Source organism: Sminthopsis crassicaudata, chromosome 1 (assembly GCF_048593235.1).
Source record: "Sminthopsis crassicaudata isolate SCR6 chromosome 1, ASM4859323v1, whole genome shotgun sequence".
In the NCBI taxonomy this organism is placed as follows: domain Eukaryota; kingdom Metazoa; phylum Chordata; class Mammalia; order Dasyuromorphia; family Dasyuridae; genus Sminthopsis; species Sminthopsis crassicaudata.
The window spans coordinates 702,116,873-702,133,169 of record NC_133617.1 but is presented as its reverse complement, the minus strand read 5'-3'; the positions used below and the strand labels follow the sequence as shown (position 1 = coordinate 702,133,169).

The 16,297-nt window shown below is 47.8% G+C and overlaps 1 protein-coding gene across 1 annotated transcript in view; it reads right to left on the bottom strand.

Moving 5' to 3' along the window:
• Positions 1-5,158, bottom strand: part of PLXND1 (plexin D1) — a 189,230-nt gene extending 184,072 nt beyond the window's left edge. The window contains 1 exon segment of the mRNA XM_074283857.1: positions 3,433-5,158. Within this exon segment, the coding sequence (XP_074139958.1) occupies positions 3,433-4,839 (1,407 nt within the window). The 5' untranslated portion in view covers positions 4,840-5,158.
• Between the last annotated feature and the right edge of the window lie 11,139 nt (positions 5,159-16,297).

Here is a 16,297-nt window from a genome sequence, read left to right as displayed (position 1 = left end):
ATAAGATGACACAGCAGAATTTCAAGATACACTGGGAAAGGGACACTAATGACCCTATTGAGATCACAGATGAGGTATTGGAATATACATAGTATTATGGAGATCTCAGAAGACATGTAGTTTAATCCTGCCTATTTTACAGATGAAAAAAAACTAAGATTCAAGAAAGTTAAATGACATGCTTAGAATCATAATGATAATAAGATAGAGGTAAAATTTGAACCCAGTTCTTCTGATGCCAGAATTAGAATTCTTTCCACTTGGTTAATTCAGTTGATTTTCTTATTGATATCTATATTAGGAGTGTCAATATCAATTAACCAATAAGCATTTATTAAGTGCCTACTCTGTGCCAGGCACTGCACTTCGGGAAGGAAAAGAGGCAAAAGACAGTCTCTAGCTTGAATGTGCTTATAATCCAAAGGGGAAGACAACAAGCAAACAGATATAGACAATCTAAACACGGGATAAATAGGAAGTAACTGAAGGAAGGAAAGCACCGGAATTGCAAGAGTTTGGGAAAGGCTTCCTGCAGAAGATTGGATCACATTTGAGCCTTGAAGGGAGCCAGGGAAGGCAGTAGGTGGAGAGAGAGAGAGGAAGGACATTCCAGGTGTGGAGGATGGTTAGAGAAAATTCCCACTGCTGAGAGATGAAGTGTTCTGTTTGAGGGACCGCTGGGAGGCCAGTGACACTGTAGAGATGAGCATGTGTCACGGAGTAAGATTAGGGACAGGGACAGGTTATGAAAGGCTTTGAATGACAAAGAGCCAATTTTGTATTTGATTATAGAGAAATAAACCTGAGCCAATGGATTCTTAACTTAGGCTGAAGGGACCTGATCCAAAACTTCTTAGCTAATCCAAGAAAACCCAAGGAGAGATCACATTGGATTAGAGTTGATTTATTCTCTGGGATGAGGAAATTTAGGAGCCTGAGGGACGTCCGATGTGGATCCCTGAGAAAGATCTCTGCAGATTTAGATTCTAATCTAAGATAAAGATCTGAGACAGATGCAGAATTGTGCACTTCTAAATAATACTGACATATATAAAACCAACCTTCAATCTGACCACTATTTGCTCAGTTCGGAGAAGACTCAAGGGCTTAATGCACCAATGTTATCATTTCCTAAGCAAGAGACAGTGGTTGGATGCTATAAAGACCCAAACCACCAGACCAGACCAGAAGCTAAAAAGCCACAACCCTATTGGCTCCTGGACATCCTGGCCCTGGTGCCAGCCAGGCAGCTGGCCCTATCTGTTAGTGCCAAGATGGCACTGCTCAGCAAGATCACAGAACTTTCTTTCTATGAGGCAGGTCTTTTAACAGCTGAAGATGCCCAGGGAAACTTCCTGTGTCTTCCTGGGGACAGAAAGTTAGGCAGAGTCCCTATCACCTGCCACACAGCCCAAGAAGGGCGATCAAGAGATATCTACATGTCTCTTTATTTCTCAAAAGTGGGTTTCTCTCCTTAGGAAAAAAAAGTAGGTAACACTGCAAAGAAGCACGTGCCTCGAGTTAGTGCTTCTTCCTATAAGGAAGAAGGATGTCCCTGTCTCTTCCTAATGTAAATATCCCCCATGTGGTTGATAGGCAGATTTCTCCTGGAATCCACAAAGAAAAGCCATTTAGGTGCCCTCAGAGACTCACCTCTTTGCCATCCTCCTATTGGAGAGCCCAGCCCACTGAGCCCAGAGGAACAGCTGGGAGAGCCCCAGCCTCCTCCAAACAGAAGGCAGCAACCCAGGAGCACTCTGAGTCACCACCGGTCACTGGGGCCTGGGGAACGTGGGAATGAAGAGGACTCCCAAAGGAAGAAGGGGGGGTGAAAAACCACCATATCCTTGGCTGTGTGCTAACTCAAAAAGGAGTCTGAGTAACTCCCCACCAGACCCAAAGTTTATATACACACACACAGAGGGAGGGATGAAGGGAGAGACAGAGGCTGAGAAACAGAGACAGAGACAGAGAGACAAAGAATGAGAGAGACAGAGCCAGAGAGAGACAGAAAGAGACTGAGACAGGAAGACAGACACACAGAAAGACAAAGAGAGAGAAAAAGAGACAGAGATAGAGTGAAAAGGACAAGAGACAGAGACACAGAGAGAGAGAGGCAGAGAGACAGAGACTGAGAGATCCTTCTTTCTTTCCTCACACAGGCTACAGATTGGCCCTGGACTTCAAAAGACCTGACCATGGTAGAGATAATGACAGCTAGACCACAGGAAGGCACCCTTTGAGATATCTCCTCTTTAGCGGCTGCCTTTGGTCTGAGTCTACCAGTGCAGGCCAGTCCATTCTCTGGAACTTTTAGCCTGGGGGTGGATGGGTGAGGGAATTCTCCACTCTGCAGCAAAGGTATCAAACTCAAATAAAAACATCCCAAGGGATCTCTGCAGCCAGATATTAACCTAGAAAGCCACACCTCAACATTATCTGTGTTCTTCTGCATGTTAATAGATTTTGTTCAATGTTTCCCAATTACATTTTAATCTGGTTCTGGGGCCCTGAGGAGTGCCGGGCTTCTCGTTTGACCCTTCTGGCCTAGAACCTTCAGAGATTAATGTGTCCGGTGTCCCACGACCAGTATGAGTCAGAGGCAACACTGGAAATCAGGCTTTGCTTCCTAGCTTTGAGGAGTGCTCCTTAGTCACTTCGCCCCCCACACTCTCTCCCTGTTAGGGATAGGGAAATTCCCCGGAGATGTGAGGAGCAAGGGACAGGGGTTCAAGGTAGGGAAAAGGGGGATCCTCCCGGTGTCTGGGCCACAGATTTGACCCCAGATCGGAACAGTGCAGACGCTTCACAGCTGGGACTTGTCTACTCAGCTCCACGAACCCAGGGAGCAAGCCGCCGGCCAGGTCACCGACCCTTCCTAACTTCTGAGAGGGAGCGAGGGCTAGGTGGGAGCCTCTGCAAGCTCCTGGGCCCGCTTGCCGCTCCGATAGGACTGAAGGCCATCCTAAGCAGCCTTCCAAAATCCCGAGGGGGCGGGGAGTTGGTGGCAAAGAGTTGCGGGTTGTAATCTCTAAATGTCTCGGTAAAGGAGCAGCTGCAAGCCCTCGGGAGTGGCTGAAAAGTTTGTCCCAGAAATCCAGACAGAAATCGGAAGGGGGGGGGGTCCGCTGCCTGTTTCCCAGGGCCTGCACTTTCAGCGGGAAGGACCCCGGGTAGGAGTGGTTGGGAGGTCAGGGGCTGGTCGGGGAAAGAGGAAGAAGCTCTTTCGCAGGATTTGACAAACTCACTGGGGAAGAAGGAAAAGTGACGGAAGGAGGAGGAAGATGGGAGGCAGAGTTCCAGGGAGGGTCTGGCGCCCCCCACCCCCCACGGCCACCTGCCCTCAGAGGCAGATGCTGACTCACCTTCGCTGCCCACTCTGGAGCCGGCCCTTCTCCCGCTCCCCCTCCCCCCTCCCCTCCCACTGCGTACCTGGATGTTCCTTTTCTTCTCGCAAGCCGGGCCCGTCCCCTGCACTACACTCTCCAGCACCGCGACCACGTCGGGGGAGGGGTCCACGAAGCACGCGTTGCGAGCCGCCCGGATCGCGCCCTCGATGTCCCTAAAGCGGAACACGCAGAGGGCAGACTGCGCGCGGGTCCCGGGACCCGCGGTGCCGCCGGGGGCGGCCCGCTCAAACACCCCGAACAGCAGGTCTTCGGGCCGGCTCGGCCCGGGCGCCGCCGGAAACACGGACACCAGGCGGTTGAAGACCTCGCCGCCCGCCGGCCCTCCGCAGTGCAACTTCAGCTGGATGTAGGACTCGGTGAGCTTCTTGGTCTCGGCGGCGGCCCCTCCGGGCCCCGCGGCCGGCCCCCAGCCGAGGCAGATGCGGGCCAGAAGGCTGTGAGACTGGCTCTCCTTGTCTCCCGCCTTGGCCTCGCTGTTGAGGGCCAGGTAGGCATAGGCTGGGGTGCTGGGGGCCCGGGGCCCGTCCCGTCGGGGGGGCGTCTCGGGGCCGGCGCTGCTGCCCGGGTGCAGGAAGGCGCGGACGAAGCCCAGCTTGTGCAGAGCCTTGGCCCCCTGCTTGATCTTGAGGATGTTGTCGTCGGAGGGGTTGAGGTCGAAAGTGAAGAGCTTGGCCAGATCGCCGCGCGTGTCCAGCGAGCGGATGGCGATCTCCGGGGTGTTCTCGAAGCGGTGGTCCTCCAGGCTTTGGTTCCGGGGGAAGAATTGGCTCCCGAAGCCGGTGTAGGTAGCTCCCACCAACAGCCGGGTCCCGCCGGGACTGGCCCCCCCGAGCGCCCCCGACGGCGGCTCCAGCACCAGGCCCACGGTGGAGGCGTTGGGGTGGTTGGCCGCTACGTTGAGCATGCTGGGGAAGACCGTGACCGGCTCGGCGCCGTCCGCCGTCGGGGGGAAGCTCACGGCCACCGCCGAGATGTTTCCCAGGCGCCTCAGCTGGCAGAAGCCCTGGTAAATGGAGCCGCAGACCACCACCAAGCCCTGCCCGGGGTCCAGCTGAAGGATTTTGTTGTAGTTGTTGGTCAGCATCTTGGGGTGCTCGCAGGAGGCCTGGGGCAGCTGCGGGGCGTGACAGAGCGGATTGTCCCGCACCGGCCCCACCGCCTCCTCCACCTCCAGGCTCAGGTTGGGACCGCTCAGCTGGTAGAGTCTGTTCACCGCCGCCAGGTACAGCTTCCCCCCGGGGCCGTCCAGAGCGAAGTTGTTGGTCGGGGTGGGCGAGGGGAATCGCCGTTGGATCTCCAGCGCGGCGCTCCCCCTTAGCAGCGGCGGCAGCAGCAGCAGCAGTAGAAGCGGCAGCGGCGGCGGCAGGGGGGTCGTCACCCCCGGGAGCCGGGGGCTACGGGCTGCGCCCCCCGCGTCAGGAGGAGCCATCCTGACGCCTCCTGAGCTGCAGCGCAGCAGAGTGCATTTGGAGCTGCCGGAGCGAGCAGCCGGAGAGCGGGGAGGGAGGGGCAGGGGCTGGGGAGGGGGGCGGGCGGGTGGGGGGAGCTGGTGGGAAGTGGGGAGGGGGGGCTCGCTGCTAAACCTGTTTCCTGCGCTGCTCCAGCAGCTCTCGTAACGCCCGCCAGCAGCTCAAGTCCCGTCCGGCTCCTGCTCCGGCCCCGCCGCCTGCCCGCCCTAGCCTAGCCCAGCTAGGGACTTTCACATCCGCGCGGCTGCCTCGGAGCTTCCCCGCGGGGGAAGCGGGAGGAGGAGGAGGACTAGGACTAAGAGGAGGAGGAGAACGAGGAGGAGGAGGAGGAAGGGCTAACGCCGCTGACCAACCCGCTCCCCGCCTCTCCCCACCCCTCTCCCATCCCCTTCGCTTCAGAAACCAGCCCTTTCCTCCGCTACTCCCTCCCTCCCTCTTTCGCTTTACACATTTTATTTCTCCCTCTTATTTGGGGGTTGGTCATGTGAATGTGATTAAGTTAGAGGAGGCTTTTCTCCCCACCCCCTACCCCCCTTCCCCTTCCAGATTCCCAGGCAGAAGTCTCCTTTCCCGATCCGGCCCGGGGAGCGAGGCTGGGGTGACAGCGTGGGCAGCCTCTCGAGGTCACAAAAACGCCATCCCACGTCCCAGATAGTTTTCTCTCCCAGGGGAGAACGGAACACGGACGGCCCCTGCCCAAGCAGGGAGGCCGAGGAACAACGTCCCTCCCCCCACACCCTCCCCCTCTGCCCTCGGGATGGGGGAATCCAAAGGACACCCACACTCGCACTCAGGGTCCGCGGGGACAGCCAAACGCCGTCCCGGCCCCCGGCCCCAGGCCCCCCCAGGCCGGCTGGCTCCTCAGCTCGAGTCAAAATAAGTGAACAGTCAGCCCCTCGAAGAAGCTGCCCTCCCTCCCTTCCCATAAAAGGGGGTTTTACAAGGAGAAAATAACAAAGGGGACGTGGATGGGCTGTCTGGCCCTCGGGGGGTCAAATATATAAATCATGAATAAATTGAGAGGGGAAATATTTCAAGCATGTTAGGGGGCGAGAGAGAGCACGAAGCTGACTAGGAATCAGTCACTGGCACCAGCGTAGCCCTTAATTATACTCTGAGAGGACAAGGGGAGGGGGAGTCGGCGGTAATGGACTGACCCAGTGTGGCTTGAGTTGTTTCAAAATAAGCTTGGCTTCTGGGGGGTTTCTCTGAATGGCTCCCTTCTGGAGCCGAGAAGGGGCCTAAGGCGGCCTTAACACCTGCCGGGCTCCCGGGCCTTTTGCAGATCCAGGGGCCCTTTTTATGGAGAACTCTCCGAATGTGCTGATAGCACCGCCTGCCTTCAGAGGCCTTGGGTTTTCTCTTCTCACTCCCATTTTTTCCTCAGCTTGCCCACTTGAGGTCAGCTGGACCCCTTCATCACTTAGTTTCTCCATTTGAAAAATGAAAGGATTGACCTATATGAATGTATCCATCTCAGGCATTCTATGTTCTAACATTCTTTTTTTACCTGACTCTTCTAAATCTGACTTTCTATGCTCAAACATCCTACATTGTAATACTTCACGTTCCAAGGTCCCTTGTAGCATGACCATTCAATACTGTAATATTCGTTTTAAAGTCTCTTTCAAGTCTGACTTTCTAAGGTTCTTTCTGGCACTAATATTATGTGTTCCAATGTTTTATGTTCTAAGATCCCTCCTGCATCAACATTCTTTACTGTAATGTTCTAGTTTGAGGTCTCTTCCAGGTCTGATTTTCTACATTCTAACATTCAGTGCTGATAATTCTTCCAGCTTTGCCAGTCTGTGTTCTATGCTGCCCTCCCAAAGTTCTCCCCAGATTTGTTATTCTATATTTGAACATTTCACATTCTGAAGACTCTTCCAGTTCTGGTAATCTATTATTCTATAACTTATCTTCTGTCCAATAGTTATCCAAACAAGCCCTTTTATTTGCAAATCAAGTTTCCTGGTCAGGCTGGCGTGAGCTTCATTTTTTCCAGAGATCAATTCTTTTCCACCACTCACTCTAAGGGAAGGGCACAGGGGTCTGTGTATCTGCAGCTGCCGATAGGGCAACAGGAGTTGTATTTAATCTCTCTCAGACAGTGCTTACTATTATTTTGGCTCAGGAAGAAAAACAAAGGCCTAAAAAAACCCCACACACCTCCCACTGGGAACAACTGCCCCCTGGACACTAGCCCCTCAGCCTCTCCTTCCTGTTTTTGGACTCAGAAGGCAAGTTTGCTGATAAACTGCTTTCTTAAACGTCCCATTTTCCCCTCCTCTAATGCAAGAAGGGCTTTGATGGTTCCCCAATGTGTTTATATCGCCAATGGTTTCTTTCACCAGGAAATATGAGCAGCGTCTGAGAACCATGCCGGGGCTGCATCAGCTCATCCCTGTCAGCTTTCAGGATCAAGGCCCTGCAAGAGACAAGAACGTGGAACAATTTATGTCCCTGCTTTTATCTCGAGGTTAGGATGTGGGATAGGAGTTCTCAGTCACATGTGGAAAACAGGCCAGTTTGGTTCTACAAACCCCAAAATAAATAACCCAGAGGATGACAGTTTGCAAGAAGGAAAGGGGGGCCATTTTTGTATGTAACAGGTCACTGGGAGACACAGATGAAGCATAAGAACCTTCCTGAAGGGTATTAAATCTATTTTCTTCTGTAGCTTTTGGTTCTCTCTCTCTCTCCTTCCCTTTCTCCCTCCCTCCCTCCTTCTCTTTTTCTCTCTCTCCCTCTCTCCCTCCCTTTCTCTCTCTCTCTCTCTCTCTCTCTCTCTCTCTCTCTCTCTCTCTCTCTCTCTCTCTCTCTCTCTCTCTCTCTCTCTCTCTCTCTCTCTCTCTCTTCTTCTTCCTGTTTCAAAGCTTGCTTTAGGTTTTGAAACTCGAGTTCATATACTGTAGCACCACCCACTGAGCCTCTCAAATACTGCTTCAGATTGAAGAAGAAACAACTCAGTGAGTTTTGTTATACTCTTGACTCCGGGAAACAAAAACTCCACTCCCCATTTCTTGGGCCAAATCTGTGGGATGCTTTTCCACGGGGAGCAAGAAAAAGGGTCAGGATGTTAAGATTAGAAAGATGATAGGCAAAATTAATGTGTACTACTGTCTGATATTCTAAACTGAGGTTTATAAGCTACAGGAAGTAGTATTCAAGATCTCAGGGATAGTGAACATAGATGGAGAGTAGGAAGGACCTCGGAGACCCTCCAGCTGATACCCAATCACTGAGGACCTGAGGAGGTGAGGTGACTCTTGAAAAGTCACAGTGGGTTCACTCTGCTAAGCCACACTGCCTTTAAGATGACCTGCTGGAGGCTGAGACTATGGAATGGTCAACAAGGGTTCCAGGCTCTGCTAAGTGACCTATTTTATCCCAGTTCACTTCTCTGGGAAGGCTCTGCCTTCAAGGCCACCAAGTGATTGATAGAATCATAAAAATCAGAGTCAGCAGGAAATGTAGTCATCGGGTTTCTCCTTTGTGGACTGGGGATGAGATCCAGCTTCTAGGATTGTATTGAAAAAAGTGCCTCAGAATCTGTAAAACATGATATAAACATGAGTTATTGTATGGAAATTTAAACACTTTTGAGCAAAACAACTTCTTAAAAGATAGTTTTCTAAGAGAAGTGGGTTCACGTCCCATTTCTGTCTCTTACTAGTTGTATGATCACAGAACCTTGGGTTATATAGCTTCTGTCTAACTGAAACCCAGCTCATGAATAAGGAAGGACGTCATTCTGGTCATGGAGAAGAATGAAGGAAGAACAGCAATGATCTATGGTTATTGCCCTTATTCCACTTCTCCCTTGTGGTTTTTGTTGTGACAGTTTCTTTGTAGACTCAATGGGGTTAAGTGACTTGTCCAGCTAAGGCCCTCACCTCAGGAACCACTGAGGTAAACTCCTATCTCATCATAGCTTGAGAGTTGAAAGGGACTTCAAAGGCTATCTGGCCCAATTCGTTTTATAGAGGATTCCTGAGGGAGATGTTGGGCGAGATTTGAACCCAGATCCTCTGACTCCAGAGTCAGAGATTTTTTTTTTCCCAGTTCACAAAGGATTGAATGGAAAGGGGAAAATCATCTCATAGGGGAGAAGAATTATATATCTTCCAGAACAGCAACCTAACAATCCAGACATGCCCAGAGGAGAGAGAGGGTACCCAGACCAAGGCTTCCTGGAGGTGATGGGACTTGCAGAAAGTACAGAACTTAGCAAATCAAAAAGGATATAGACTTGTAGAGTTAATGGTTCCCACAAATAGAATCTTGGGGAAATCATAGTAATGGTGATAGCATTTATATATCACTTGTAGAGTCTGCAAAGCTCTTATAGAAAAGGGGTAGGGAAGAAGCATCTATTAAGCACTTATTAAGTGCTAAGAGCTTTATAAATATCATTGGATCCTCCCAGCAATCCTAAGAAATGATGCTATTATTACCCTCATTTTACAGATGAGAAAAGTAGGGCAAATATATTAAAGGTCATCCTGCTAGAAAGCATCTTTCTTGAATCCAGGTCCAGTGACACTCAACTGCCCCCCTTTAATTTTCTCATTTGAAAAATGAGGGAGGTGCTCTGTGGTCCCTATCACCTGGAGTGAGAAGGTGTGAAAGGGGGAAAGGGAACCTAAAATCAGGGCGATCCCCTGCTCATGAAATTTCCATGGCTCCCAAGTACCCCTAGACAACACCCAAACCTCTGGTAGTATTTAAAGCCTTTTCCAGGATGATTCTGGCACACTTCTCCCAGAGTAGCCTCCTAGCTGTCCCCAGAGTCCCACATTCCACCTCCATTTGTGCCTTTACAGAGGATGCCCCCTACTCCAAGCCTGGAATGTGCTTCCTCCTTACCTCCCCCTCGCCAACTCCCGGCTTCCTTCAAGGCCTAGTTCACTTGGCTGTAATTCACAGACCTTTCCTGACCCCTTCCATCATTATTGTTGGCCAATGATTTTGCATTTATTTCGTCCTTATGTTTACTTCTCTGTGTGTAAATTCTCCCACTCCCCCCTTAACACATAAGCTCCAGCTTGGGGTCTTTTTATCCTCCAGACAAAGCACAGGGCCTGACAGAGAGCAAGACTTAAGAGATTTAACTAGAATTAACTTAATACCTCTATTTGGGGGTTAGACACAGAAGATCCCTATGGTGATATATTGGGTCATGTGATGTTCTTCTAAGGGCAATGACTTCTAACATCACGATCAAGTTGGGAAGGTTTATTTTGAGCATCTAACACCCATCAACTACCTAGAAGCTTCTCGAATGGTTAAGAATTAGCCTGAAATTGCTGAAATTGAGTCTTGTTCATAATCTTTGGTCCATAGCAGGATCTGGTTCAGAAGTGTGCTGGCAAATGTTTAACAACCAGCTTTTTGAAAGCAAATTTTATACACATGACATGCTTTTATGTTTAATCTGCATTGTTGCCATTTTCCTCCATAACTTTCTTGTCTAGACAATTGACAGAACAATAAATTATGCCCTGATTTGTAGCATTTGACAATTTCTGAGGTGTAAATGTTTACACTGAAAATTTTACAATCAGATCCAATTAAAAGTAAATCCAGCAAAACCCTGAGAATCAGCTTGTTTCTAAATAGGAATAGTAGAGGTGAGGGGGGCAGCTGGGTGGCACAGTGGATAGAGCACTAGCCCTGAAGTCAGGAGGACCTGACTTCAGACACTTAACAGTTCCTAACTTCGTGACCCTGGGCAAGTCACTTAACCCCAATTACCTCAAAAAAGTTTAGTAAGGGTGAGGCGAGAATGGATATTGTTGGAAGAAGGGCTTTCTTCTCTTTGGGGGTCATAAGGATGACACTCGAGCTTGGGAAACATGGTGGGGAAAAATGTTAAGAGAACATAGTTTAGGAAGTCATACAGGGGTTCCTAATCTGGAGGCCATAAACTTCAAAAAATATTTTGATATTTGTATTTTAATATAATTGGGATCTTGTACAATTCTATATATGGTTTTTTTAATCCTATGTATTGTTAAATTAATTTCAAAACATGATTCTGAGAAGGGTCCTTGAGGCTTCACCAGAATGTATATGACACCAAAAAAATTAAGAACCTCCACTCATTGATCAGATGAGGAAACTGAGACCCAGATTAAGGGAAGTGATTGGCCCAAAGTCATGCCCCGGGCCCCCAATTCAATGCCTTTTCCCTTGTATTTTTTTGCCTTTCTTGGTTCCCCTTTAATAATCTCAACTCTATTTTTATCCTCTCTTGAATTATTCCTTTCCCTTAAAAAGAAACGCACTCGGAAAAGTAAGCCTAGAGTCTATAGTAGGGGTCTGGCAGAGAATAAATGCTTAAGAGATGCTTCTAGGTTTAACTAAATCCTTTGGGTTAGATGCAGTAGATCCTATGGTGATACGTTGGGACATGTGATGCATTCTCCTGGGACAATAATCTCCAACACTGAGGTCTATCTGGGTGGGTACCCTCCTCCAATGGGTGGCCTTGGGAAGTGCTCTGGGGAGTTTAGGGTCAAAACTAGGGGAACTAACAGAGCTTGAATTGTGTCTGTAGAAGCCATTGCTCCATTTCTGTATGGAGCCCAGCAAAGGTTGAGTAATGAGAATAATTCGCACTCCCATTGTGTTTGCTAGGCTCATCCTCATGGCACCGACGGATTTGTTGTATCCATTTCGTGAATGGGAAAACTGAAGCTCCAAGAGGATCGGCGGCTGGTCTGTAGTTTCACAGCTGGTGTGTCCCAGAATGGAGATTTTAACAGAGTTTTCTCCTTCCTCTTTCCTGACGGGCCATGCACGGGCTGGGCTTCCCCTGGCCAGTTTCAGGATGGATGGCAGGAATTCCCAAGAAGCCGGCAGACTAGGGTGGAATCCTTCAAAAGCTGACTAAGCTGCTCTTCCACTTCCCTTGCCAGCTGACTTGATGTTTCTCAATAAGGCAGAACCCCAGCAAAGTTGGCAGGATGAGATTCTGTAAATCCCCAGCCCAGCTGAAGCCCCCAGGGGTCTCAAGATCTCTGTGACAAGGCCAGGATGTTCTGCTCTTTGCCGGTGAAAAGTCATGCTCTTCCCCTCCCCTGCCCTACTTGCCCAGACTTTATTTTCCAGAAAGCATCTGCTGCACTTGGGTCTCCCTCCCTTCACACAGCTCCTTCGGGAAGCTTTAAAGCCCAGAATCTGGCTTATTGAGGTGAACTGGATGGAGGCATCAAGGTGAAAAGTCTGTTTCTAGGCTTGAAAAAGAGATAGCCATCCTGAAGCAAACCACAGGGTGAGGGCTGGGGCTTGGCAGGGTCACCTGCGCAAGGAAGCACATTTCTTTAAAAAAACAAAAACAAACAAAAAAAAACAGAATAAAAAAATAATCTCTCCATTTTCCATTCCCCCCATTTTCCTTCTGACGTGCAATTACACTCACCCACAAGACCAAAGAGGGGACAAGATGGAGGCCTAAAAATGCCTGTTGGAGCTCCCCAGAAGGAAGCCAGGCTTAGGGAGATAGGCAGAAATGGGAAGTTGGGGGATCTGGGTCCTGCTCCCGACCCTGCCACAACCTGTGGGACCTTAGCCCCTCTTGACTTCCATTTCCCCATCTGCCAAATAGGGGAATTGGGCTATTTGGTGAGAAATTCAGGCCAAAGAAGTAATAATTCATAATAATAACAGCTAATAAATATTTATTTGGCTCCTTAAGGTTTGCAAAAGCACTTTACTTACGGAGTCTCATTTGATTCTCCCAATAATCTTGTGAAACAGATGCTATGATTAGCCCCATTTTAGAGGAACTGATACTGACAAATTAAGTAAAATAATAATTAGTTAAGTAATAATAATAATAGAGCAGCTAGGTGGTACAGTGGATGGAGCCCTGGGCTTGGAATTAGAAGATTTAGCTTCATAAGTTCAAATCTGACCTCAGACACTTCCTGCCTATGGGACCCTGAGCAAGTCAGTTGCAAGTCAGTTAACCCTTTTTTGCCTGAGTTTCCTCATGTGTAAAAAGCTTGGGAAGGAAGTAGGAAACTACTATAGTATAGCCAAGGAAGCCTCAAAAAGAGTCATGAAGAATCAGAAATGATTGCAACAATTGAACAACAACAATAATGGCTAACATCTGTATCACTTAGCACGTGCCAGATGCTATGCTAAGCACTTTACGATTATTATTTATCTCATTTGATTATTATTTCTCACTTGATTATTATGTCATTCGATCTTGACAACAACCCTGAGAGGGAAGTGCTATGATTATCCCCATTTTAAGTGAGTAAACTGAGGCAAAAAGAGTGAAGTGACTTCCTCAGCTAGGAAGTATCCATGGGGGGACTCAAACTTGGGTTTTCAGAACTTCTGGTTGAGCATCTCCCCAATATACACACAGTTGGCTCCTAGTTCATTGGACTTTCATAAAGGTAAGAGAGGAGGATGAAAAAAAGGAAGGAGGATGCTCTGGTTCAGGACAATTAGATGGCCATCTCCTATGTCCTGAGGACAGCTGATCAGTCAATAAACATTATTAAGTACCTACTGCATGTCAAGCACCGTCCTAAGTGCTGGGAATACAAAAAGAGGCAAAAGACAGTTTCTGACCTCAAGAAGTTTACTCTCTAAAAGATTTAAGAATTACTGCATAGAGATGGAAATTAAATGCATGGGAGCTGATGAGATCACTAGTAAAGTAGTATAGAGGGAGAAGCTAGAGGCCCAGGACAGAATCCTGAGGGATACTTAGGGTTTGAGGAGGTATGATCTGGTGGAGGATCCAACTAAGGAGACGGTCAGGGAGCAGTCAAGGAGATAGGAGGAGAACAAGGAAAGGGGGGTCCTGAAAACCCAGGGAGAAGGGAGAAGGGAGAAGGGAGAAGAGAATGATGGACAGTGTGAAAGGCTGCAGAAAGGTCAGGGAGAATGAGGATGGAGGAAAGACCACTGAATTTGGTAATTGGAGATTGTAAGGGATTTCAAAGAAAGTGACAGGAAAGTGGAAATGTGTTCTAGACTACCTTTTTGACAAGTTTAGCTACAAAGAGAAGAGAAACAGGACAATAGTTAGCAGGGATGGACTTTTTCTATATAATATGAAGCAAGGTTCTAAGACAGGGAGGGAGGATGGAAGAGGGATGAAAGGATTTGGAAGATTTTTTACTGTGAAGAGTGAGTTAGAAATTTGGTAAGGGAGGTATGGTACGATTGCCTAGCAATAGTGAGGGCTCAATTGAAGTTATATAACAAATTTATAGTGGACACGATCAGAAGAATTGTGTGATTTTCTCCCCCTTCATTCAGCAACACCTGTGTAAGAGCCAAGATGGTGAACATTTGGGACTGATCCAAGGCTCAGGCTTGGCTGGGCCATTATGATTAATAGGATTCACAAGAGGAGAGTCTAGAGTTGAACTGGATCACCAAGGAGTCAAGATGGGAAAAAAACAGAAAGTGGCTAGTGCAAGGGGATGGTCTGGGGGAGAACTGAGGGGTCAAGGGATTGGAGGTCATGGTTTAGAGCAAATTTGGGTAAGAGAAGGCAAAGGGGGAGGTCCAAATGCAATCGATTATGGTCAGATAAGGGGATTTAGGAAGTTCTGAATATGGAGGTGGCCCATTTGTGAATGTGTTATAACCTTTTTGTGTGGCCAAGGTAGGGCAGAGAATCAGGTCATGGGGAGATTGAGGAAGTAAATGGTTAGTCTATTTGAGGCTGGGACCCCGAATTCTTTGTGCCAATTCTGGATACTTTAGACCTGCTTTTTCTGTGGAAGTCCTATCCTTTGGCCTAAGAGTGGCTAATCATGGAAAGCACCTAGAATTAATTAGTGTCACTAACGTTGTTTTATAATCAAGTATTTTTGCTTCCAAATTTGAATTTATTTATTACACAGAGATGACTTGACAAAATAGTTTTGGTATTTACTGAGGGTTTGAGCACCTCAGCGCTTGATTATTCAGTCATTTCAGGTCTGACACTTGAGACTCCATTTGGGGTTTTTCTTAGTGAAAATGCTGGAGCGGTTTGTTCCTTCTCCAACTCATTTTACAGATAAGGAAACTAAGGCAAACAGGATTAATTGATTTGCCCAGGTCACACCAGTGTCTAAGGAAGATGAGGGATCATGTGCTCTACTCATTGCACCACTTAGGTACCCTTTTAATGTGCAGGGCAGTGTGACATCTGCTATAGGAGACCCAAGGTCACAGGCTCACAGACTTAGTACTGGAAGGAATCTTAGAAAGCACCTAGTTCAATTCTCATTTTACAGATGAGAACACCGAGGAACAGAGGTAGTGAGGGATCTGCCTAAGGTCACACAGAGAGTACATGATTTGTATTCAATTTAGGTTCCACAGAGCTGATACCCAAGGCTAATCCTTTGGACTCCAGCTCCAACCCATTTCTCCTACATCATGATTCCTGCCCTCAAGGAGTTTCCTGCAGTGTAGAAGAGAGACAAGAACAAAGAGTCATACAAAGCAGGTTTTGGGAGAGAGCCTTAGTATAAAGGGATTTCAAGGGAAGAAAAAGAATCTCTGGCTGAGCAAACTCAAGAAGGCCTCCAGGAGGAAGTGGCCTGTGAAGGATGACTGGGATTCATTTAGACACAGATTGAAAAGGGACATTTCAGGCAGAGTATGAAATACAAGCAAAGATATGTTATTCATCTGGGTGTTCATTTGCATGTGAAATCTGTTTTATTTCTACTTTTATGCCATTTTATGCTCTTCAAAGGACACTATTTTTAATCAGCGTTAATGTAATTTTAAAGATAATTTTATTGTTGTTTGTACTTGCCTTGGGGCTTCCATCTGTAGTTAGAGCTGCCATTTCCTGGCTATCCTGTGCTAGACTGGCTCCTCTACCTCCTCCCCTGGATTCTGCTCTGGGAACCATCCCTGGCTCTGGCTGCTGAGCTTTGCCTGTTCTCACCTAGATCCAGGCCCTACCCTGCTTCCTGGCCAAGGCCAAACTCTCCCTCCCCTCTCCAGCTCCTTCTTCTGTGTCATCTTCTATTAGAATATAAGCTCCCTGGGGAGCAGGGCTGATCTTCCTGTTTGTTTTTTTGTATCCCCCGCATTTTAGTACAACCCATGAACTTAATATATGCTTGCTTTGTTAGTCAATCAATTCATCTTTCCATCTATCTGCCTATCTACTTATCCAGTTATCTCTCTCTTTGTTTATCTATCATCTGTCTACCTGTCTTTTCATTATCTATGATCTACCTATATCATCTATCTTTTCATTATAATCTTCTATCCATCAATATTTCTGTCTATGTACCATTCAAGTATCTATCTATTATCCATGTATGTATCCATCTCTATATGTTTTTATCTGTGTCTATCTTCTATCCATGTATCTATTTATCTGTCCATATCTATCTTTCTTCCTTCCTTCCTTTCTTCCTTCCTTTC